Source organism: Drosophila subobscura, chromosome E, assembly GCF_008121235.1.
Source record: "Drosophila subobscura isolate 14011-0131.10 chromosome E, UCBerk_Dsub_1.0, whole genome shotgun sequence".
NCBI classification, from domain to species: domain Eukaryota; kingdom Metazoa; phylum Arthropoda; class Insecta; order Diptera; family Drosophilidae; genus Drosophila; species Drosophila subobscura.
The window spans coordinates 6,612,059-6,637,059 of NC_048531.1; the positions used below are offsets into that span (position 1 = coordinate 6,612,059).

The 25,001-nt window shown below is 46.2% G+C and overlaps 1 protein-coding gene across 4 annotated transcripts in view; it reads left to right on the forward strand.

Moving 5' to 3' along the window:
* The first annotated feature begins 473 nt into the window (after window positions 1–473).
* The window catches only part of LOC117892704 (hybrid signal transduction histidine kinase L), a 42,433-nt gene continuing 17,905 nt past the window's right edge, over window positions 474–25,001 (forward strand). For 2 of the 4 annotated variants that reach the window (XM_034799116.1, XM_034799117.1), the window contains exons 1-2: window positions 474–623; window positions 689–853. In XM_034799116.1, the coding sequence (XP_034655007.1) occupies window positions 474–623; window positions 689–853 (315 nt within the window). Of the gene's footprint in view, window positions 624–688; window positions 854–7,910; window positions 7,935–25,001 lie in introns of those variants that run through there. The other 2 variants (XM_034799114.1, XM_034799115.1) reach the window with 1 other exon arrangement.

Here is a 25,001-nt window from a genome sequence, read left to right on the forward strand (position 1 = left end):
TTGTTTTATTATAAACTAAACCAAAAATAAACTTCTACAAAGCTTAGCCTAAGCCCCGTCTGCCCTTTATCGATAAGTTATGCTATCCCAACACAATGGCCACGATGCCCACGATGAATCCTCAACATGTGGTTGGGTGTGGGTGTGGGTGTGGGTGGTGCTGCTGGTCTCTCAGTTGCATCAGGAGCGCCATTCCGCTCAGAAGTAGAAACGGAAGATACTTTCTTTTTGTTGTTAAACATTGATTGATTGATAAATGCAATTGAATCAGTTATCTGCTGTCCAGTTATCCGCCTTTTCCTGATGATTCTTTTTGGTTTTGTCTTTCAGCGGCTGCCAGCACGGGCACCGGCATCACCACACAGAGCCTTGGACGTGTTGAACACATCACCAACAAAAGCAAACCACTGAACGACGACAAAACGTTGTAAGAATTCCAAGAAAACTTCAAGGAGCAACGGAAATCGTACAAAATGGCTGCCGTGCGAGGACATCAGTACTTTAGCCTGCGATGGAACAACTATCAGAACACGATGACATCCGTGTTCCAGCAACTGCGCGAAGATCTCTCCTTTGTCGATGTGACCTTGTCCTGCGAACACGGCTCCCTCAAGGCACACAAGGTAGGTCCCCAGTCTCTCCCCCAGAACATGATTTTGATCATAATCTTTGCTCAAATCTTTCTCAGGTTGTGCTCTCCGCCTGCTCGACATACTTTCAGAAGCTGCTGCTGGAGAATCCGTGCAAACATCCAACAATCATCCTACCCGCCGATATCATATTCACAGACCTCAAAACAATCATCGATTTCGTCTACCGCGGCGAGATTGATGTCACCGAATCAGAACTACAGGTGAGTCGCGCCTAAAAAGTCAGAATTTGGTATAGAAAACAATTCGACTTATAAACGGTTTTCGCTTAGTGTATCATAAACAGAATTGTGCAACTAAATTGTTACAAATTTGAAACGTAAACGTTGCCATTTGAACATTTTTACCAAATACTTTGTGCTGGAATATTGCTGCGTGGTGGACAGGGACTTTGCCCCTTTCCGCATATTCCCTCTGGCTATATTATTTATTTTGGAGTATTCACATCGTATCTACGTAGCTCTGTAGATAATAAACCATTTCATGCAGAGCTATTCAGATAAAATCAGCAGGCAGATAAGGGTTCCATTTGGATCGAAATGAATTCAAACTTTGGTTGTCTCGTTCGCTGATTAAATGGGAACTCAAATGACTTATGTAGGGAGATATTTTCACATCTTTGCATCTGTTAAAATCTATTCAAACAATCCTGAAATCATTTTATTTTATAACTGAATCCCAAGCAAACTTTTTAACCTAATAAATCCAGATGTAGGGCTGAAATCTTCACTAAAACTAAGACAAATCTTTCTTCAAGTCCAAACCTATTGAACAGACTAGCCTGACACACACGAAACGCACTGTACACACACAATTACCGCCTCCTAATCGGTTTGTCAACAAACATTAGGCTTGCCTAGAACCTCGAATTATTGTTTTTGTTTAAATTGAGCACAAAAATACATAGTAGAGAGTGGCGGAACGAGAGAGGGGAAGTATGGGTAAAATTATTGTCATTCCAGGTGGGTGGGGAGAGGCAGCTCTGGCCCCCAGCTACCCTTCCCCCACTGGGAGAGCTGCGCGCTCGTTGGTGCCCCCCCGCCTGCCTTGTGGCTTTGAATTTGACGAGGAACGCCCCATTGTAATTGTCATTTGTGTTTTGTTTGCTTCATTAACTATTGCCCCAGTGTAGGGGCAGATGATTCTCCATAGCAACTACCTCAATGCTTACATAATGCACCCACACATTGTGTGTACTTGTATGTGTTGTAGAACAAACTGATATTGAAATTCCAGGCAGCTTGCGATTTTTAATTAATATCGATTTGCACGCTCTCGGGTCGATTTCTACGCAAACAACTCTTTGTAGATGGGTGCCCCTTTCAGCGAACATTCCTTAGCATTGCAAATACCTAAGGACTTGCCACTTGGGGCATATTTAACGGGCAGGAGCACTCGGAAATTACATCCTTATGAAAAATTAAAATATTTTCCGCAAACGCTGTTAAGTGTTAACATTAGCTTATTTAAGCAGCAACCATTTGAGCCGAGACACCAACCATTACAGCGGCGGTATAACACTGGTGGCAGCGGTACTGCATAGAACATGTCTGCTTGAAGCTGCTTTCGCTCTTGGATTCGCACTCAAGTCGCTGACTGAGCAAAAAAAAAAATTGGCTCAAATGTCGGTCCAGGTCCACCCCCAACCTCACACACACACACATGGAAATGTTGGTGCTTCTTCTTCTTGCGGCGACTGGCAGACGACTTCCCATTCATGCTGCCTGCTCTTTCTCCTACTCCCACTTCTTCACTGCTTGTTGTTTTTGTCACAGACGTGCGCTCCATTTTTATATTTTCGCTGCAAAAGTTTTGCCGGCCATCTGTGATGGGCGCCCCACTCGGTCCTCTCTTTCTCTCTCGCTGTCTCGCTCTCCCCCCCAGCCCCCTCTATAACTTCCACAAGTTGCCGATTTTTTTTCGTTCTCCTTCCCATGCTGTGAAGTAGGTGGGTGAGCGGGAATGGAATGGAGGCTTACGACTACAGCTACGATGACGCTCACTGTGTTTGTTGTTTGTATCTCTTTCGTTGCCGTTGTAGTCGTCGTCGCCGTTGTTTCTGCACATGTTCTTGGAGTTTCGCGTGGCTCCTTCTCCTTATTCTCCTTCTCCCGCACTTTATGTATTAAACTTTTTCGCCCATTTTTATTTTCTGTTTCGTGCAGTTGTTCTTCGTGTTGTTGTATTTGCCCTTGTACTTTTGTGTGTTTTGCTTGTCCGTTGTGCGTCGCCGTCGACCGCAACTTCTCTGTCCGTTCCCTTCTCAATGTGTACGAGTGTGTGCTGTGTCGCCTGCATGTGTTCATGTGTGTGTGTGTGCTTGGGGAGCTTTGACGTTGACGTTGTCGTCGTCTTGCTTGGTGCGTATTTCGGCTTTTTGCTTTTGTACGGTGGCCCCTTTATTTTTTTTTTTGGCGCGTCTGATTCGCCTTGAAAATGTTGTATGGCTGCGCTGTCGGCTGGACCTCAGCTGGGGGGACCGGTGACTGGACTGTAAAGTTCGGAGCGATGTGCATTGAAGCGTTCCGTTCCCAAAAATTTGTTTTACGAATGTATTTTTTGTTTTGTTACGCAAGGAGTGCACATTCGTGCAGCACATAATTTAGACAAGGTTCACTCTAAATACGTTATTTTTTTCTCTTTTGCTAATTAATTAAAACCAGACTCATCCTATTCTATGGAATACTGATTACCCTTTCTCACAGCATATCTCAACAGAGCGTTGCCACCTGGATTGGATTTATGCTTGCACTTTTTTGGGGTTAAGCTTAGATTCGATTTTTGCTAAGCGTTAATTAATGCTGGCGCTGCTTTAATGCTTTTAGCAAACGTGGTCAGCGTGGACACAGACACACACACACACATCTGTGCATTGCATACATGCACATATGATTTAGTGTTGAGGCCACCGCCACCCGCGTTCCCATCCCGCCCTCGCCTCACCCGCACACTATTTGCGACACATGCATGTGTCTGCTCCGCCATGTGCTTTGGTTATATTTATTGCTATGTATTTTTTTTTCGCTACTGCATGCCAACACTTGAGGGTCTTCCCAATGCGTCGCCACCGAGAACTGCCCTCGCCCCCCCACAATTCTCCTTCTCTAGCTCGTTTTGGCCTCATTGCATGTGTGGCTGGGGCACGACACCCACTACCCCTGCCCCGGCACCCGCACCAACCATGCCGGCACCTTTATCTTTGGCCAACTATGTGAGCAGCTGAAACTGACACAAACACACACACACAAACAGACAGAGAAAGAGCCAGAGCCAGAGAGTCAGGCAAAGACAGAGACGGAGGTGGACACCAGTTAATGGGGTGGCGTGCCACACACCCAGCCTCAGCCCAGACCCAGCCATCACCCCCACTCGCTCTCTCTCTTTCTCTGTCTCTCACTCTATCTCGGTCGGGCGGCAACCACTTGGCTTGCATTTTTTCCGATTTTTTCTTTCATTCTTTCTTGCAAACAATTTTTATTTTTCTGTGCAGAATTACTTTTTCCTCTTTTTTTTTTTTTTGCTCTGCTACCGCCACGCCACCCCACCGCCGCTGCTACAGCTCTCTGAGCATTTTTTCGCCCCACGGCACGTCGCCAATGTGTCTGAGTGTGTGTGAGTGAGAGCGAGAGAGAGAGCACTGGGCGCTGGGCTTGCAACTTTGAACTTTTCGAAGGAACCGGGCTGCTGCTGAGCTGAGCGAAAGGGAGGCAAAATAAAAGAAAAAATCGAAATTGAGTGAAGCGCAAAGAAAAAATTTGTTTTGCCTGCGTTCTGTCTCTGTGTGTGTGTTTGTGCGCGAGTCCCCGTCTCCCCAACAATGGTCGCGGCTCACACACACTCACACAAGTCCAGTCCTCTCCCCATTGACTCGTGTACACTTTCATTCTCAGTCCAAGTCGAAGCCGGCCCACCTTCACCTTCCCTCCCCTTCCGTGCCTTGCCTTTGCAGTGTGGTTGGGGCCGACGCAGCGTCTGTCCAGTTTCATCATGATTTTTTTCTTGTTCAACTTTTCGTCCTGCTTCTTGTCTTCGGATTCGCCTGCTGGCTCTCGCTCTGCCGCTGCTGTCGGAGAGCACCATTTTTTCTACGGCTCACGAAACGTGCATTGTTTTGCCGCACAGTGGTTCATGCTGTGCAATTCTTGTAGTATTCGAGTTAATTAATTTTTAAATTGAATCAATTAAATAAAATACACTTTTTGTTGATTAATTCGTTGCCAAATCTCTGAAAAGTAAAGAGCATTTTCTAGAGAATAGAGGATCTGAGTTAGTTTCCGCAATCTCCATAGAAACTGAATCCAGTTAGGCGCTCCTCCTAGCGCCCACTGAAGTCACCGTTAGACGATGAGCTCGGATTTCCAATTCACTCCCGATGTCCACACCCACTTTTACATCCATGTTGCATGTTCTCGCTTATGTCCTGACTGCTGCCTCCACCGGGAAGACCAGGAGAAGGACGAGCACGAGTGTGTCCATCAATTGCTGCACTTTTTTTTGGTGTTTTGTTCTCCGCTCATCTGGTCCATTGTTTTAACTGGTTCCGCTGTGAACCTACCCTACCTACATGCCCACTCCTCGGCAATGTCTACGCGACACCCGAACACAAATCATGGCCATGAGAATTCATCTCCAGTTAATGGGCGTACGTCGCCTCTCCCATAGAGATTGTCCGAGTCGAGTCGGAGTCGGAGTCTGAGTCCAGGAGGAAGTCGTCGTCGTACATTTCGGTGTCCTGGTCAGTGTTGGTCATTTTCTAAGGGTGTTATATACTTGGATCCCGCCGCATTCCACCGAGTACCGCCTTATGTATCGCTTATTGTCGCCCTGCTCGCACTCACTTACTCGCTCGCACACTCACACACGCGGGTAAGTTTGCCGCAAGTTTGTTAAGAAAAGGTGGGGAAGGGGTGGGGGTTTCGGGGATGGTCAGTGGGTGGCGCCAGCTCATCAATAATGCAAATTGTTGTTGTCGGCTAAGGTTTCGAGCGCTTTTTGCGCGTGTGCGGCCCACGGTGCGCGTGTTGTGCCGCAATTTTTTTCCTCCGCTTTCTGCTGTCGCTGCTGCTGCTTCGGCTGGCGCTCAGGCTCAAAGTTTCTTCTCATTTTTTCCAGCTTTGCTGCTTATGCTGTTGTTGTTGTATGCTTGAGTACTTCTCTGTCCTGTGTAAGTGTGTGTGTGAGAGTTGCGGCTTGCTTATGTTTTATTTTTTTCGTCTTCTCTTTTTATGTGCAGAGAGCTGGAGCGGAGCGCTCTGCCTTGGCCTCTCCTCTGCTTTTGCTCTGCATTTTTTCCGATTGCGACCGATTTTTTCTCTGCCAGCGTCGCCGCCGCCGCTATATGCTTATATGTATGTGTGTATGCGAGTGCTTTTGCTCCTTGCCTTGCCTGCTAATCGTTGTCGTTGTCGTCGGCGCAGCGTCAACGTAGACGACATCGTCGTCTTTTGGCATCATTCTTTTTATTTGTAATTCGGTTCATCATCATCGTTCATCGTTCTGTCGCATGTATGTAACTGTCTCCTCTCTTCTGCGTGTGTGTGTGTGCATGTATTGGGAGCGCTCACTCACACGTCTCTGCCGCCGCTGCCGCGACCGTTGCTTTTTCTTGTATTTCTTTTTATTTTTTCTTCCTCGCTCTGCAGCGTCGTCGACGGCGGCGACGGTCAATGCTGCTAGCCAGCGCGCTCTGGTCTTCCAATCAGACAACATTTGTATTTGTACACGGTGGGTCTCTCGTCTCGCTTCGATCGGACTCGGACGTGGACTCGCATTCGGACGTGGACGCGGACACTCATCCGCCGCTGTAATTACCGTCGTTCCGTTCGCCATTCGTCTTTCCCCTCCGCCTGCCTGCCCGTCCGTGGTCGCGCCAATTGGAAGCACATCAAAAGGTGCCTTTGGTCGAGCGCTCGCCTCGCCTCGCCCCGCATTCCGCCAGACTGCCGCCTGCCTCTAATTACCATCCCAACAAATTACGAAAAAAAACAAACTGCGAATCGTGCAAAATCAAATTAAACTGCTAGCCCCACATACCCCTCCTGGCTTAATCAAAAAAGTGCTTAAAATAAAAACCAGGCGCAACATTTGGCCCTACCGGCCCCGATCCGTTCCCGCTGGTGTGTCGCTCCCGTCTTTCTCGTTCAAGTTCGCGCCTTCTGTACGGAATTTTTGCAAACAAAGTTAAAATCAGAGTCAGACAAACGGCACCCTTCCTTTCGTTCCTTCCTTCCAAATGGAACGACCCCCATACGGCATGCAGACGCATAAAAAATTCAACTTGGCAAAAGAAAAAAAAGCTGCGTGCTACGTTACGTTTTGCATTACGTAGTAAAGGCATTCCCTCACACACACATGCACACACACATGGAGTGCGAGGCGTCAAACACATGTCGCAGTCGCAGTCTCAGTCGCTGCCGCAACATTCCTTCCCGCACGTGAGAGAGGGTGTATGTGTGTGTGTGTGTATGCGAGAAGCAGTGCCTCACTCTTTTTTTTTTTGCATTTCGTTTTATGATTATTTTATACAATATTTCTCGTATTCTCTGTATTTATTTTATGTGCATTTTTCTTCTGCCCGGCGATTCGCGTGTGTTTTTGCACTCTACCCCTTATCCGTTATTCGTTATACGCATCTCCGCCTACGGTTTTTCGAGCTAGAGAATGTCGCGCTCTTACGCTCTTGCTTACGCCGGTTTAAGAAGCAAAAACGGAAACAAAAATCGCTCGTACGCGGCTCGATTCATTGAGATTTCCATTTCCATTCCAGCGCAAGAAAAATAGCAATATAATCGGAACCACGTGTTGATAAACATTATTATTTAAATACAAATCAGAAAGAAATGAGAACAAGGGGAAGACTACTAAATCTGCATATCTTCTGCTGTCTCTTTCCATCAACAAAACACTCGACTAATTCTACTACTAATCTCAACGATTGCGTCCCTTTTGCTCTTTTGCAAAAATAGAGAGCGAAGAATTACAATTAAAAAACCATTTTATAATTCATTTTCCGTGTTAGTTATTGTTATTACAATCCCATCACCGCTTATTGTTTACACATCTGCAAACATATATAATTTCTTCTCTCTCATTTGTTTTGGGTAAAAATATCAAATTTTTGTATGAAATTAATTCCGTCACGCCGTCTACTACAATTTGTCAACTATAAAACTCGACGACAATATAACAACAACATAAAACCCACTGCGACCATATTAATTTAATGCAACGATCCACCAATAGGCCTGTTCAGCAGACCACCAAGGAATATTCTCTGCGATCAAGGTAGGAATTCGACACAGAACCCTGGAGACTCAAAAATCATGAAATGGAAAGGGATTCGTTTCGCCCTTTTCCATTTAGTTGGTTGGTGGCACCTTTCGTGGGGTTTCTCGTGTTTTGACTTTTACTTCTTCGATTTTTCCCCTTTTCTAGGGCTAGGCCACATAAAATAATGCCATTAATTAGATATGCCTAACCTGCACACACACACACATTCAACCCTCACACCCTCTCGACCACACGCACACACTAGCACGCACAGGCGCGCTCGCAATTAGCGACCATCAGAATAACGGCAAAACTGAGACATAACCAAAAGCAAAAAAAAAGAAAAAAAAACAACAAAAAACTGTTGTACAGCACTGGGCGCACCCAAAATGTTCCTCGGTGTGTGTGTGTGTGTGTGTGTTTGCGTGCTGTCACCTTTCTAAGGGCTTTTATTTTTGTATGTATCAATTGCTAATTGGTGACCCCACGAACACTTCAGGTACTAAGGTATAGCCGCAAAAATAACTTCCTCAGATCGTCTTGCTTTATTCCTGGAAATTCGTTATCAAAAAAAACTTCTAGAACAAAGAAAAATTTCTATAATTTTGATGGAACTGAAAGAATAAAATCCTCAAGTTCAATGGAAGAATTTACTCTTGATATGAGATATGTATGTGCCATAGGGATTTGTATAGGGCTGTTCAGCAGGAATATCAATTAGTTCGAGGAAATCCAGGTGCCCCCGCCTGCCCTTTGATGTTGTTTGCTGAACTTGAAGCGTTTCCACTTGAGTGGGGAGCCGCCGGCCATCGAAGCCCGCGGGTGAGGATGATGGTTGTTGGTCAGTCTGGCAAGAAGTTCACACATCAAGAAACGCCAAAGTTCGCCAAGTGGCTCTGGCACTGGTACGAAGGGAGGAAGAGTGGGGTGACAGGCACTGAGAAAAGTTCAAAACAACGAAGGCAGAAATGATCACAAGCGATGATGATGATTGAGAAGAAAGGGAAAGACGACAATGACGATGATGATGATATGAAAACAAAAGCTTTTGAAACGAGTAATTCCAAGGCGCTTCTCTCACTCCCCTTCTTTGTATCTGTGGGTCTGTGGGTGGAGTCGGGGCGCAGATGTGCACTCGGATCATACTATGACCCCAAAAACCCCTTGTTAGCCCCTTGCCGCTTGCCAATTGCTCCTCTTCCGTTGCTGTCTCTCCTCCTACGAGGCAAATAGGAAGAAATCGGTTGACGACGATTGTGCGACGGCCTGGCTGGCTTCTCTCTCTGGCGTGTACAATGGCGGGTTATCAAGTCCAACTGTTGGGCCCGGCCCTCTCCTCCCCATCCAGCTGCTGCTGCTGCTGCTGCTGCTGCTGCTGCTGGGTAGGGTTTGGTTTGTTGTGGGTGCGGCACAAGTGGGTCCAAGGCCTGAGAGTGGTGCGGGTGCGGGTGCGGATGCATTGTGCGGGGGAGGGCTGAGAGCGAGAGAGGGGCCCGCTCAAGCATAGCCGGGCTTATCACAAGCCTATTGAGCGACTGTGAGCCTTGTAGGGCTGTGGTACAGGGTCTCTCTCTCTCTACTATGCTGTCCATTCAATGCGGCACACTCACACAGTCACAGATAGCGTAATCAGGGTATTTCCGTGCTGTGATTTTTATATTTTTTTCAATTTGTTTTCTCGCTCTCGTTCTCTTTCCTTTGCATTCATTTGCACAGAAACGGCAACGGCAACGACGGCGGCTACTTCTTAATTTCTTTTTAGTGCTTAAATGAGTTGCTCTTCGGCATCGGCGGAGGTCTTCGACGGTGAGGGGGAGGAGTAAGGGGTGGAACCCACCCTCCAGAAGTAAAAAACTTACTTAAGAAAATCACAAGAAAATGTAAAACAACTGGACAGCATTTTCATTTCGTTTCATTTGATTTCTTTTCCTTTTATTTGTGTTGGCATTTTTTAAGGGTGCTTCCTTCCTTCTTTCCTCCCTCCCCATTCTCCAGAGTTCTTTAATCGATCGATTGTAGTGTGTTTGTTGGTGTTGTTGTTCCTTCTTGCCACATCAATCACAGTCAGCGAGCGGCAGGTCTGGCTTCGCTTCGGCGGGGTGGCACCCACAATCATCAGATAATAGAAATAAATAAAGTTCTGAGCTGGAATTATGGGCCAGCAGATTCAGAAGCAACTCGAATGGCAAGGCAGAGAGGAGATCTCTGAAGCAGCTTAAAATTGTACTTCACGCCTTAAGCTATGCTTCTGTTTCTAAGGGTGGGAGGAAGTCTGAAACTGTGGAGAGATTTTATTTGATTATCTCTAAATTATGAAGAATATGAAGAAAATACCTGAGAAATCGAGAGTAAATCATGTATTTCATTTAAATATTGGTGCACAAATTCTGTGCATTTAGAATAGGTAGAAAAAGGAGTCCAAGGAGTCCAAGGTGTGTGGCATTGTCCATGCTAACACGATTCGTTGGGGGAATACCACAGTGTGCCACAGCGTTTGTTCGATTCGAATCTTGTTTCGATGCACGCCATCTCCCTCACACATTACACGAATCCCACTTGGAATTCAAATTTCAAACGATTGCATTTATTTTGTTCTCCAACAAGACACAGAGAGAGAAAGAAAGAAAGAGATAGAGACGGAGATGGAGAGCCACCACCAATCACTGCCCCGCACCGAACCGCACCGCACCGCTCCACTCATTGAACAATGCTATATAATTACATAAAAGTCAGCAGCTTGTTGGCAGGAGGCAGGACCCCAACCCCCTCGACAGCCACCGAGCTGAGAAGGAAACAGAAGAACTCTCATTCTCCCGCTGTCTCCCCACTCTCTCTCTCTCTCTCTCTCTCTCACTTCTCTCTTTCTTTCTCCATGGCTCGCTAGTGCCAAAATGGAAAAAATCCCTTGTTTTAATTTCTCTTTTTCTTTCATTTTTTTTTCGTTAGAAGCACACCCAAAAAAAAAGTCAGGCAACCGTTCTACCGCCTCCCCCCGCCCACACAACTACTAAATAACCGATTTTTTTTTGTTTTTTCCTTCATTTTTTTTTTTTTTTTGGGTACGTTTCCAACTCATCAGCAGTTTTTTTTTTGCTTGCCGTCGATTTCTGTTGTTGTTGTTGCCTTTTGGGTTGGCTTCGGGTTTTATTTCTCAACTAATCCCACACCTCGCACGCCGGCAAGAACGGGGGGTTGGGCAGAAAGCGGGCGCACCCAGTGATTCCGTGATGCCACCGCCACCAGCCCACTGCCCAGCCCTGGGCGAACCTCTTCGTCTTCGTCCCCTTTCTAGATGGAAGCTTTTTCTTTGTTGCTGTTGTTGGTGTATTTGGCCACGTTTAAACTGCTGCAGAGATATAGATTACAATTGTTGTTGCCGCCTGCGACCGCTCAAAATTGTATATAGAGTATGTAGTTCTGTGTGTAGATGGGCCCCTATGTATGGTACACATTATGTAAAGGAAAAAAAAAGGTTTAAGTTCTGCCTTCTTTTCTGTTCGTCCCATTTTCGCCTTGGTTCATTTGGCAGGCCTCCGGCCGCCGCCACCATGACAGTTATTCCCGCCCACAAAGGGCATCCGCTTGAGGTTGTTCTGTTCTGTGTCGTGTCCCTCCGCATCCACTAGCGCTGGAAGGATCCATGACTTGGAATTCAAAAACAGACTTCTGACCGCAGTGATGGAGAGATGACCGTCCACGGCATTGGCTCTTATAAGGATTTCGAAATTTACTTTGTTGACTAAAGGACGCCAAAGAAAAACTAGGCTAAAAATACTTTCCACTGAATGCAGTCGAATTTGTGTTATGTTTATCCTAGTTGCTGCTTCTTGGGAGAAATGTTCAAGTTTGTGATGGTTAAAAGTATTTATTATTGCTCCCATTCTTGGTGTGACAACTTATCCCTCCACAAATCGACTGCAATATTCCAAGGACCAATTTGATGTCAAACTTAAGCTCTCTGTAGGGGCACCTCCCCCCAATCCCATTCTTTGTGGATGTGTGGGCGTGGTCGTATTTCATGTACGCGCACCGCCGCATCATTTGCATTTTGGGCACGCCTCCACGCTGGCCCTGGCTGGGCCTTTGCAAAAAGTTGTGTTAAAGATTCTTCCCTGCCAGTGCCTTAAAGTAGGCAATGGGAATGCGTTTCATAGATAAACGGGGACATTATGGAAAATGAAAGCAGCGTAGGGAGAGAGAAAGCAAAGTTGGACCTACAGCAATTCAAAGGAAAACCCACGAAAAGCGAAAATCAAACGGTAAACACTCTTCCCAAAGTCGATGCAGCAGTAGAAGAATAAAAGGAAGTAAAGGGAAAAACAGATAAGTATGTGGGTAGCGGAGGGGGGACAGTTTTGTGCTGCTCGCTCTTCGGTGCTCATGTGACCGAGTAATAAAATAGCATTGCCCTAGCAGCGATGACGCTGACGCAGACGTTGACGTCGAGGCTGGCGTCGTCAGCGTTGCGCACAATGTAAATAAAAGTAAAGTAAAGCGTAAAGCGAAAAAGAGGAGCCGAGGAGAGGCGAACCAAGGCCACATAACGTAACATAAAATAATAATAAAAATGCCGGCCGCTTTAAGCGGCTGATTTCTGTTTCCTTCTATCCCATCCATTCCAGCCGTGTCTCCACCCCCTCTCTTCCTCTTCCTGCCTTTTGGAAGACACCCACTCACACACATACGAAAAATTCGACTCTTTGCTTTGGTTTCTATCGCCGCCGCCGCCGCGTACTATTTTCGTCAGTCAGCTGCTGCTGCTTCTTTTACTCCTCCTTCGTCTCCCTTTTCTTATTTTTTTTAACGTTTTTCTTTGCTTTTACTTTGAGCCGGCAGCAGATTGTGCTCGCTGCTCTTCTCATATGTTTTTCGCTGTCTGTTTTCGGCTTCCCTTTCTTTATTATGTATTTTGATAACATTCTCGCAACTTCTTCAAATGCTGCTGCTGCAGACAGCGCGGTAACGATTACACTGTTGCTTGCGCTTTCTTCACCTCACATCCATATGAGTGTGTGTGCCTCTTCTTCTACTCTCTTTGCTGGCAAGTTCAAGTGCGAAGGAAAGAGAGTGGCGCTAAAGAGACGCTTTAAGGTGGAAGGTACATCTGTTTGGTTGCTCTTAAAGCTTTTTCTACACCTATGGTCATCATCATTTGTAAACGCGTTCCCTGCCTTCCTTTCTTGTGTTTGTGTAATTAAAACCTTTTTTTCTTTGCCTCGAAAAGGAATTACCTGAATTAGTACTGATTTAAATTTGATTAAATTAAACCACAACCCAAATGACTAACCAAAATGGGCTCCAGCTACCGCTGCTGCTGCTGCGCATCCCACACCTAGACCAAAATCTGGCTGCAGAGAGCTTTTACATGCCGTTCGTTGCCTGGTAACGGTTTCAAAGCTTTAGTTGTTGTTTTTTCTGGGTCCACCGCAACAGTGTCTGCATCTCGTCCGCTCGTTCATCCTTACCCCTCGTCCTCTGTCAGCAGAAACTGCAGTCAAATTAAAAATATGTGGTCTACTTTCGGGTGGCATGCAGCAGCAGCAGCAGCAGTGGAATAGCAAACAACAAGAGTATTATTATTGGTAGCAGACCAAAAGAGAAATGAAACCTAGAGAGAAATTAAGACCAAGAGAAGGACGGTGGGGGTGGTGGGCTAACAACACAAAGCAAATTTTGTAGAATTTTTAATTAAAATACAAGACAACATGCAGCTCTCTTTCACTTGTGTTGTTGTTGTTACTTCTTAAAAATTGTTAACTAAACAAGCGCAGAGAATGGGAGTTGTGGAAAAGGGGGATGGGGGAAAAGAAGTTGTGGTTTGTGCAAAAAATCGTGGACCACAGAGTGTTGAGCGCGTAAAAGTAGTTAGTAAATTGCTGCAAACAGACGAGTGAGGGAGCAAGAGTTATGGACACCACCTGCAACATGTGTGTACCCTATGCACGTTGCCGGAAGTCCAGCACGGAACCAACGTGCGCTTTTCCACCGCTGTCAAAATATTTTCGCTCACAGCATCTGCAACGTTGTTCAAACGAAAAACGTTAAAGGCTTTTCGAATCCCCAGTGTCAAAATGCATTTGACTAGGAAGGAAAGCGTCGGTAAAAAACGTTTCGTGTAGCTGTCGCCCTTATGTGACGAGATGTTGTGGAGTAGAGAGAGAGATGGAGCAAGTCAGGCCTGCCATTTGGCCTAACATCATTCACACACACACAACCAACACACACACATGGGAGTTCCCCCCCTCTTCACACCGTCCGTTCGTTGAATCTCTTCCCCGAGGAACACTTCTTGTTGTCTGTCCCTACACACTCGCTCTCTCTCTCTCTCTCTCTTTGCCTCCCTCTCTATCACTCTGACATTTCATTTCCGTAACTCAAAAGCTGCCCACTGGTCCCATGTGTGTGCCTGTGTGTGTGTATGGGGACAGTTTATAGCCCAAGCGAATCTTCATTTACTTCCGCGCCGCAGCCTTCTCCGGTTCCTCCTTGGCGTTTTTTTAGTTGCCTGTTGTTGTTGCGCTGTTTGAGCTTTTCCATTTTGCGTTTGCTTTTTTTTTTTGCAACATGCAAAGTGCAATTTTCTAACTATTCTGGGCCTGAACTGTAGAATGCCACCATCATCGTCATCATCATCAGCAGCGGCAGCATCAGCAGCAGCATCCCCAGCAGAAGCCACACACACACACACACACACTCACTCACACACACACTAGCTGACAATCAATGTTTGGTTTAGCAGAAATTTCTCCTTTGCAATTTTTGTTGCATCAAACTTGAGGGTAAAACAAAACAGTGCCAAAGCAACAAAGAAAGAGGAGGGAGCTGAAAGCTAGAAAGAATGATAGAGAAAGAAAGAAAGGGCAAAAAAATGAAATTAATTTCTTTTGTGTTCAGACTGGGAAGCGTCGTCGTCGTCGTCGTCGTCCTCGTAGTCCCAGTGTGGCCAGAGCTAGTGCTGCTGCTGCTGCTGCTGGAGACCCAAAACCCAACTCCAACGTTCATTTCCGGCAGTCAAACTGCACGTCCTGCACTCCCCTGTCCGCCTGTCCCGACCTGTCCTGTCCTGTTCTCTTCTCCTCTGTTCTGTTATGTTCTGCACCAACCCAATCCCAATCCCAAACCCAGCTCCAGTCCGTGTCCGTGTCCCTGCTGCAGGTTGCTCAGGTGGCTTTTCGGTAGGTTTCGGTGCCGCCTAGAGTTCCGAGTTTGAGTTAGTGGCATCTTGTGCCTCCCCTGAGCATACTCTTCATTCCTTCCGTGTCCGCATCCGCGTTCGCGTCCTCGTCCTCTGCTTCATCTCGCTTTTTTCACCATACACAATGTCCTTTTTTTCTGCAACAGCAGCAGGAGCAGCAGCAGCAGCATCATCTGCAGGAGTTGGAGCAGTTCGGGCGGAGCATTCTTCTTGGCGGTTGTTCATTTGCCGCAACTGTAGCCAGGCGGCAGTTAGACAGAAGGCTGGGGAATAGAAGGAAGGAGTTGTGGCAGCGGCAGTGGCAGTGGCAGGGGCAGGGAACTATAGCTGCAGCCGTGCCAGAGGATGGGTGGGATTGGGCCAAGAGACGTACATAAGCCGCACATGCAATGCTTTGTTTTTTTGGATACCCTGTGAATAATTGATGGGAAGGGTATGCCATCTGGGATTATTGATAAAACAATCGTTGGTTAATATAGTAAAAGGACAACTGGCCTCCAATTTAATTGATTTGTCTTGTTTTGGGCATTTAAATCGATTCTTAGATTATTATTTGGGCATTCGAGTATTTTCCACCTGCAAAATATAAATTCAATTACGATATTTATCGATGTGTTTGGAAATCTATTACCAGAGGTCTGTATCGCGGCATGTGGCATGGCTTTGGTTTTATGCAGTCGTGGATGGGGGCGACACTCTTTTGGATCAACTTTTGTGATTCCATTCTGATGGGCACTCTGCGTCTTCTATGCTAATGAAGCCTCTTCTTTTGCGTTCTCTCTCAGTCTCTGTGTGTCTGTGTCATCATCATCATTGGGGTTTCAATGGTCCGGGCCTGGGTCCGAGCCTAAGCTCATGCTATTTGGCTCCGCCGTTAATCCCTGGCACTAAAGACCACTACCTCCAACCCCACCGCCACCACCACGACGACGACAGTCGACAGTCCAGAGTCTACAGTCCGCAGCCAAGGCATAGCCAACCATGCGGGGAGCAGGACGAGAGATGAGCAATTCCTGCGCAGGCTCAGGCTCCTCCTTCTCCTTCTGCTTCTGCTCATACTCATCCTCCAGCGCATTTCTTCTACTGCAATCTGCACGCCTTGTTGCGGTATTAGTTTGCTTTACGTGATTTCGTTGCATTTTTTCGCTCGCCGTAGTTGGAGCACCATGGAGTCCTTCCCCTACCCATTCCCACTCCTACTCGAGCTGCACCCCTTTTCCCTGCAGCATTCTCACATTTTCTTTGGCGTCCTGTGTGAGGAAAACCCCATAGATTTAATTACAGTTTTCCTCTCGCAGATAATCGAATTTTTTTCTGCCGTTTCTCTCTACGCAATCTACCCGTTGCCGTTGCCCGTTGCCCGATGCCTTTGCCGTCTCGGCTGCCACACCCTTTTTGGCCTGTCCATTTGGTTTGTGCAACTTCCTTTTAATCTGCATGTCGATTTCCTTTGCACAGATTTTTTTTGTCTTCCCGCACCCCCTCCCCCTCTGTCTCTCGCTACCCCTAGGCATTCCGTTTCTTTGGCCATCCCTGTGCCGTTCTCTCTGCTCTTCTGCCCACTTTCCATCACATTTTTTTTTTCCTTCTTCGCCTCGAAGTTCGCACATAAATTTCAGTTCAGTTGTAATTAAAAATTGCTTTTGAGGCTTCAAGGATTCTTACTCAAAATTAGTTTTTCCTCTCTCCTACACTCGCTGCGACTCTTTTTTAAAGCACGTTAGAAGCTGGTTGCCTGAGGAGAGATATTCAAGTAAAGATTTGGTATACACATCCACTGTCAACCGTAGCAGTTTTCAGAAGAGAAAATAGTTTATTCCTACTATCAATGCTATACTTTTGGGTTTTTACTAGATAAATGTTGAAATGGTTACTCAAATTTAAGATGAAAACTACAGCATAAATCGCGCTCTCTCTGTCTCTCGCTCTGTTGCTCTTTTAGCTGCGCCCCAAGGCCGCAGCAAACTCATTTAAGATCCATAAACATTTACACTAATTAGCCTCCTGGACATTTCGTATGCTTAAGTTTTTGTGTCCGAGAAAAACCTCTTACTAATGACCTCAATTGGTTGCGCTCTTTTCTATCTTTCTCTTTGCAGGTAAGCGCATGCCACACTCCAGAGTCGTGACAATGTAATGCCCATGCAATATTCCGTAAGCAAAGCAAACCGTAAGTTTCACTCCATCGATGATGGCCGGGGCCAGATACCCAGATACTGAAATTGAATCCAATATGAGCTGCCCGCGAATCGCTGGGCCCAGAGCAAATATTTCCAATAAATGCGAAATGCGAATAAAAAAAGAAATGCAAGTGGAATCTACAATGCAGTGGGGGAATACGTTCAGTAATGGGATCAAGTCGAAGAGCGTTATGCCCTAACAATAGTCAGGAGAAACCTTGGGACAATTGGAAGACCCTTTCTGAGGGGAAGGGTATTCGCCAAGCCAAAAGCAATGTTGATGATTCTTAAAATTCGTGTCAAAAATAAAACCCAAAGATGTGCAAAGTAAAAACGAAAGCAGTTGAGGCCTGGTTTGAGGCTACACTCCCCAAAAAATACAAAATACATTTGTATACACACAGATACAGACAATATATGGCGATATATATACAGATTTACCTGTTGGAGTGGGTACTGGGAGCGATACTGGTGCCGGACAGCACTGGACTACTTCCCTGGCCTGGCCTGGCCTGGCCTGGCATTCACTTTACTTTGTTGCTCATGGGCGTGCCAGAGAGCCCAACCCTGCGCCTGCCGCTGCCCCTGCCCCTGCCCCAAAATTGACTTGAATATTTGTTGTTTGCATGATCAGTTTGGCGTTTTCCTGGAACCAACTGCGACTGCGACTGTGGAGCTTGCTTCGATTGCATTTGTTCATCCGTTCGCTGGCTCCCGACCATGTGTAAAGCATCTCTCGTCTCCAAAAGCACCAAAAAATGTGGCAAGGTCCCAAAAGGCGCCTCTTAGACACAGAAAAACAGACAGACGGACAGGCCGACGTTCCCACATCACGTTTACACGATGTGCTAATTGAGTTAGTATGCATGATGGTAAAAACCATACACATAAAAACATGTGTACTTATAATACATGGATACATACATATATTTATGTACCAACAATCATACATCAGTAAACACAGCTGCGGTCAATGCAATAGTAGGACCAGCACCTAACCTCAGCTCAGTACATTAATCAAGATATTCAGCTGGAAAATTTGGCTACAGATCGGAAAGCAGCTTTGCCACACTAAATAATTGTATTTTGCTTTATTCTCATGACCGCAACTGTTTGTATGAATGGATGTATAACTGTTTGTTTGTATCCACCTCTGGAGCAATTTCGCAACGAGTCGCCGAACCAGGGGGGCAGGCCAAATTTGTGTCTAGTTAGCAAGATTGGGCGAATATAACACCCACTGTGCGGTGATGGCGGCAGAGTGCAAAAGCAACACAAAAACAAAAACAAAACCTAAGGGCCATTACATACACGGTACGATTTCGCTTCGATTTCAGTTTCGTCGTCGATGGTTGCCCTTTTCTTGCATTCCCCCTGCCGGCATATGGCATCGAAAGCCGATAATTACCACTACACCTGTATGCTGTCAGTGATGGTGTGTATGTGTGGTGTGTCTACCTGCAGCAGTGACAGCGACAGCGGCAGCAGAAGCCTCACAAGAGACAAAACTGGACAACTGCTGGCGCGCCTCGTTTCGTCTCTTCTCTCGCACAGTCATCGTCAACAAATTACTCACGCGCAAAAATCGTCGTCGTTTCTCGTGTATTTCTCCACATCACATACAATTTCACTGTAGTATGACGTATGCTTTCTTGCTGCTTCGCAGTGTGCGTGTGTCTGCGTTCCATATGCATAAGCACTTGGTTTTTATTTTCTTGCGGGAATACAAATTGAAAACAGGGTGATCCACGAGAAATAATCAACATTCTTATCCGTCTTTTAATTGTTGATTTACATGAAACAATTGATGGGGATTGACCATATAGGGTTAATGAGTAATGCAGAATTGCCTTTTCCAATTTACCTATTGTGTCACTTATCCCTGCTTATGGTCACACTTGCATTGTTTTTTCTTTTCTCTTTCTTACACTGAAGCACCCTATCGCCGATACATGCAGGTGTGTTTGTGTGTCGTCGTCGAATGTGTTCATGTGTGCGCATTTAAGCCGCAAAAACAAAGTCAGCATTTGCGCGACGACGCCGTTCATTCGGTGCGGTGCTGCTGGTGCTTCTGCCTCTGCCGCCGGCACCAGCACCAGCACCGGCACGGCACGGCTCGGCACACCGGCTCCGGCATAAGCGAAGCGGTCTACCTGTTCGCCAAAGTTGGACACATTTTCTTTTCTTTCTTACCTAAGGGACACACACACACATCTGAGTGCCGGGTACCTGTGCTCTCGCATACATACTCACACTCATGCAAACGGTCAGACAGTCAGAGACGGAGGAGGTGGGGAAGAAGACGATCAATGTGGTGCTCTCTTGCTCGCTCGCTCGCACGTCTGCGGAAAGTCAAGCCAAGCTGAACGGGCCACGCTAAGCTGCTGTTGCCGCTCCGCCGGCGGCGTTAACCACGACGCTGGCGTCGACGTTGGCAGCGAAAAGAAACCGACCAGTGCATGACACATTAAAAATAAGGTAACCGAGTCGTAGTGATCGTCATAACTCTTCCTAGACTTGCCTGCAGGATCTATGCCGGGGATAATGCCAAAACTGATCCGTTAAAATGCTTATCCCCAATGTTTGTGTGTGTGTTTACTGTTACCTTCTATTGGACATACCATTGACCGGCCGCCCAACGACGACGTGTCGTCCCCGTCCGTTGAAAGTCTTCTCTTGGCTCTGACCAGCCAGCGGCAGATATAGCGGCAGCAGAGCGGTAAGCAGTGGCGACGGCGGCGCGGCAGCGTCAAAACTTGGGTTTTGGAATGTTTTCTTGCTCTTCTTTGGTTTCAGTTCAGTTCGATTTTTTATGCACAGCCGCAACGTTACCTGCGCAGCGCTCGTTCCGTTCCGTTTCGTTTCGTTTTAGTTCCATTTCGTTTCGTTGTTGTCTCGCCGTCTCTGTCCGTCTTGTGGCGCTCTCTCCCCCTCCATGTGGGTTCCGTTTTCGTTTTCGTTATTTTCGTCGCTAAAACATACCAAAATTATCGAAACGTCGCGAAAAGAGTGCGAAAGAAAAGTGCAGCAAAAGCGAAAATAAACCGCAAGTACAAGAAAGGTAAACTCCACGAAATAAAAGTAGTGCCAGCAGAGAAACAAAAAGCAAAAGTTACGGTACAAACCAAATCAACGAGAGAGAGAGAGAGAAAGAGAGAGGGATAGAGGGAGAGAGCGAACCAAGAAAGTAAGTCAAGGAAGGAATTCTTCTCCTTCTGCTTATTGAGCGGTGGATGAGCGGCTCTGCTCCCTATTGGAATCTTCGTAGGCAAGAAGAAAAGTGTTTTTAGGTAAGGTTAAGTCCGGGGTCCACTCCCCACTGGTCTCATACCCTACCCAACCCTCCTCCCCCCAGCAACCTGAACACTTGCCCTCTTCACCGGATGTGTGTTTGTTGAGACTTAATGGGCTTATGTGTCGGCCATTTTGTATGCCCTGTCATTAGCTGAACGACGTTTCTCTCACTGTCTCTGTGTGTGTGTGTGTGTGTGTGTATTTGTATGTGTGTGTGCTTGGCCTGGGCTGCCTCAATTATTGATTGATTAATTATTGCTGACGCGTATGCGTCGCTTCGACTCCGACTTGGACTGTGCGACTCTGACTCCGGCTTGGACTTGGACGACCCTTTGGAAACCGGTTCGTTGACGCCTCTGTTTTGTGGCTGCGTGTGGCACTCTCTCTTTTTGTGCACCCTGCCCCAGCACCAGCACCAGGCACCAGCAGCAGACACTGTCCCTGCCATAATCCAATTGCCGATCATCGATTTATAGGCAGATGACAAGACAGTCCCCAGTCTGCAAGCAAGAAAGAGGCTGCTCCTCTGACACCCTACCCATAACGCTGGAAATGGTAGGGATTCATAGGAATATTTTTGCACAGGCTACCATATACTTTTCTGTATATATTTACGCTTTCTGCAAGTGTATAAAAAACCCAAAGTCACGCATGCGCCAACGCCGTCAACTCATCCACGATCAATATTTAGCAGTCGCAGCGTAACATTTGCCACATGCTCAATGTATTGGCACCTCTGGCAGTGCATCTCTCTTGCTCTCCCATACAGTTGCCACCTCTGGCCTCTTGGTACATTTGCAATTAACACTTTTGTGTACGTGCTTGGTTTGATTTCGGTTTCGCTTTGCTGCTGATGGAAGCCGACTAATCAGCATCCCCCCAGCAGGAGCTGAGTTGGAGTCGTTGCTAAAGCCAAAGCTGTGGCAGAAGCTAAAGTCGAAAGGCTGATGCTGAATGCTGCTGCTGAATGCTGCTGCTGCTGCCGCCGGTAGCCACAAAAGCTAATCAGCGTGCAACGACTTTCTCGTTATTTCCTACCACTCCTCTGTCTGCTGCTTGTTTCTGTTTGTAATTATTGTTTTATAATAAACTTATTAGCGCAAAGACTCCTCTCGACACTCTCGTGCCGTCGTTCATCAGTGCCAGCCTCCGTTTCAGCATCTTCTACCAACCGCCCCTCCTCGAACAACAAAGAGAGTGAGAGACAGACATGTACGGGCTTTAGACCAAATTCAATTAAGAAATCGAGTGCAGATGTGTCCATATCCATGGCTGTATGTATGGCCCGCACGCACTTGTTATGTGTTCACATTCTATTTCTCATTGGGGTCTCAAACGGCTGCTGCAGCTGCTGCCACTGCTGCCTACTTCGGTTTCAGATCTTTCTTTCACTTGCAACTGCAACGGCAAAGCGCTGCTGGCTAAGCTGGAATGGATTTTTCAATCAATTGAAGCGCAGATTGCCCATTAAGTCTGCCATAGACCAGTAAGCACAACAGTAAGCTAGAAGAAGGTTTACTTATTGGTGGAAGAACACATGTACAGTGAAATCTTCCAGCTTTTCTCTTATATTTATTAGTATTTCTTGGATGCATCTACACATATTTTGCTTCAGCTGACAGTTTCCCATCATTTCGAAATGGTTTTTCTTTTGGTTCTTGCAAACATTTGGCAATCCAGTTCAAAGAACATTTGTAAACCGAGAAAAACCGAATGCTGACAGACAGCGCTTGAAGCTTGTGGGATACGCTATATGTCTGCATATGCCCCTATATCTTTTATTTCAATATTCATATGGTTGCCGATAGCCGAAAATGAGCTCATCCCGCAGGTAAATAAATTAAAAATCCAAAACGAAGCACAGACGCGATCCATTCATATTAGTATAAGGCTTATGTAATCGTTTTACAATTTGTGATTTTTGGAAGATTTCGTTATGGATCGGAATGGTGTGTGTGTCGCTGGGGGGGATGGGATTGTATAACCTTACGAAATGCTTTCCCGAACGACATTGTAGTTAACAATAATTAATCACCAAAGCTTGCAAAAACCCAAAAGGCAACCAAAATCAATCTATACAAAAAACTTGCCAAATGCCAACTAATTTGTTTACGAAAGGCCTTGAACCCGGCTAATAGAGAGCGAGCGGCTCGGCAGGTGCCACAAGATCGCCATGAGGTTTGCTTGGTTCCAATTATAATAATGAACCAAGAAACATTATGCCTGCACAGTGCCCGACTAAATTACAGCAACTAAAGTACTTAAATAAAATAATATTCTTAAAGAGTAAATAAATATGCTCTGAAAGTAATCTTTTTTGAGACCGTTCCCGTTCACAATTTGTTGGACACATTCGAGAGTCGCAAACTTGTGAAACGCACTGTACGCACCGCTCCGGCAATTTAATCATTTATTTCAATGATGATTATAATTCTTCTTTGGCCCAGGCTCATTATAACCAATGGCTGCCACTGCCACTGCCACTGCCATTGCCACCACCACTGGCGGTGCCAACAAACCCATTAGACCTTGAAAATCCAGTGCGTGGTTTCGGCTGAAAATTATAGCCAAGCGGGCGACATTGTTGCGCAAGTGCGTAGAATTAATTACCAAAAAAAAGGAAATAATCTACTAAGAGCGAACGAGAAAAACTTCAATTGGAAAGAAAAAGAAAAAGGTTGGCATTTGTGTGTTCTCGCTCCCATGACAATTAAGAATTGTGGTTCGGGTGGGCCCTCTCTTTTATTCTTTGAAGTCGTAGAAATTATCCATCCATCGACGATTGTTCTCATGAGCTTGGAAATCATAATTCTCATAGAAATAATGTTACTAATAGTTGCAAGAGATATTTAATGGGTTCACAACTAATTACCGTTTTGTGAAAGTTTTCGATCTAGAATTTGGCTTACAGTAGGGATTTGCTTTGATCTACTTATTGGCACACGGCCAAGTGGTGAGCTGATAGATTTATATGATCCCTAAGTCCTAGAAGCCATTGACTTTACAAGCTGCTTAGGCGAACAGGTGATGGATGGCTGCCTGGGTAGAATAGGGCAGGGGCGCTCTGTTGTTCAGCCGATTGTTTCTTTTTGATTGCGATCGGACTGGCAAAGTGACTTTCAGTTTTTGGGCAGTCGGCCTGCAACAGGTAGCACCAGACACAGGCTGCGGCGGCGGCAGCAGCAGGTAGAGCGTCGTTCCTGCCCTTTTGGGCAAGCAGCGTGGAACATTAGATTGGAACGGAGGAATGAGCAAGAAAGGGACAGCACGGCAGGGAGAACCTGTTTGGTGTTTGATGGAACACGTTTGTCTTATTTGTCTTCCCTTCCTTATTATTCTTATTATTACTTATTTTTGGGCGACCGACGCCAAGTAAGGGCTAAGCGGGGAGAAACACAGAATAGAGAGAGAGACCTTGACCTTGTCTTTGACTTTGTCTTGTTCTCCTTTTGGGTCTCTCTCTGTCTACTCTGTTTCTTCCTTTTCCTTGCGAGAACGGTGTTGTCTGAGCACCGTCTCCGGCGTGTTCTATTTCTTGCATAATTTATGTCTGCAAAATCTAGGCTAGACAATACACACACACACACACCCTAGCATGCACATACATGACTGAAGCAGGAGAGTGAGTGAGAGAGGGAGAGAGCAGCCCGTTATCAAACTGGCTTTTACTCCACATTACGCGCACGTCGTCGTCGGCGTCGTTGTCGTTGTCGTTGTCTTCGTCTGCTTTTGCTTCATCCTCCGCTGTGCCATCTTCTTGTTGTTGCTGCTGCTCCTCCTTCTGCTTGTACTCCTTCTGCCACATGCTTTGGCACATTTTCAAACGGTTGCCTTTTGATTAAATTTTATGTTGTTCCGCCATGACCACCCCAATCCCCCAACCGACGTGAAGGAAGAGACGAAGAAGTGGGAGCAATAAAACTTACCTACATTTTGTTACTCGAGTTATTCCTGATGATGGCCCTGCCTCCGTTACCCCCTCCCTCTATGTTACTTGGAAACGAGTTTTTCCTACACTTGCTTTTCCCCACATCTCCTTTTTGTCCGTATGTGCCACTGTGTCTGTGTGTGTGTGTGTGTGCTACCATCAAACAGGTCGCGTTTTCTTTTGCCCCATCTTACTTTTACTTATTTTTGTTGCCTTTTCCTCTCGCTCTCGCTGTTTCTCTGCCTATCCTCCACGCCACTCCTCAACATCTCCTTCTTTCATTCATATGTGTGTCTGTTTACCTTGGGATACGTCCTTGAAGATTTGTCTTATATTTTGTTGCTGCTGCTGCTTTTCGTGTTTGCTGCTTTGTAGGTCTTTATTTTTTTGTGGGCGCGCTCACTCGCGCTCTCTCGGCACTGCTCACTTCTTCTCTGTGTCGTCACTTTCTTACTGCCATTTGCGCTTTCCTTTTGCCAGCCACA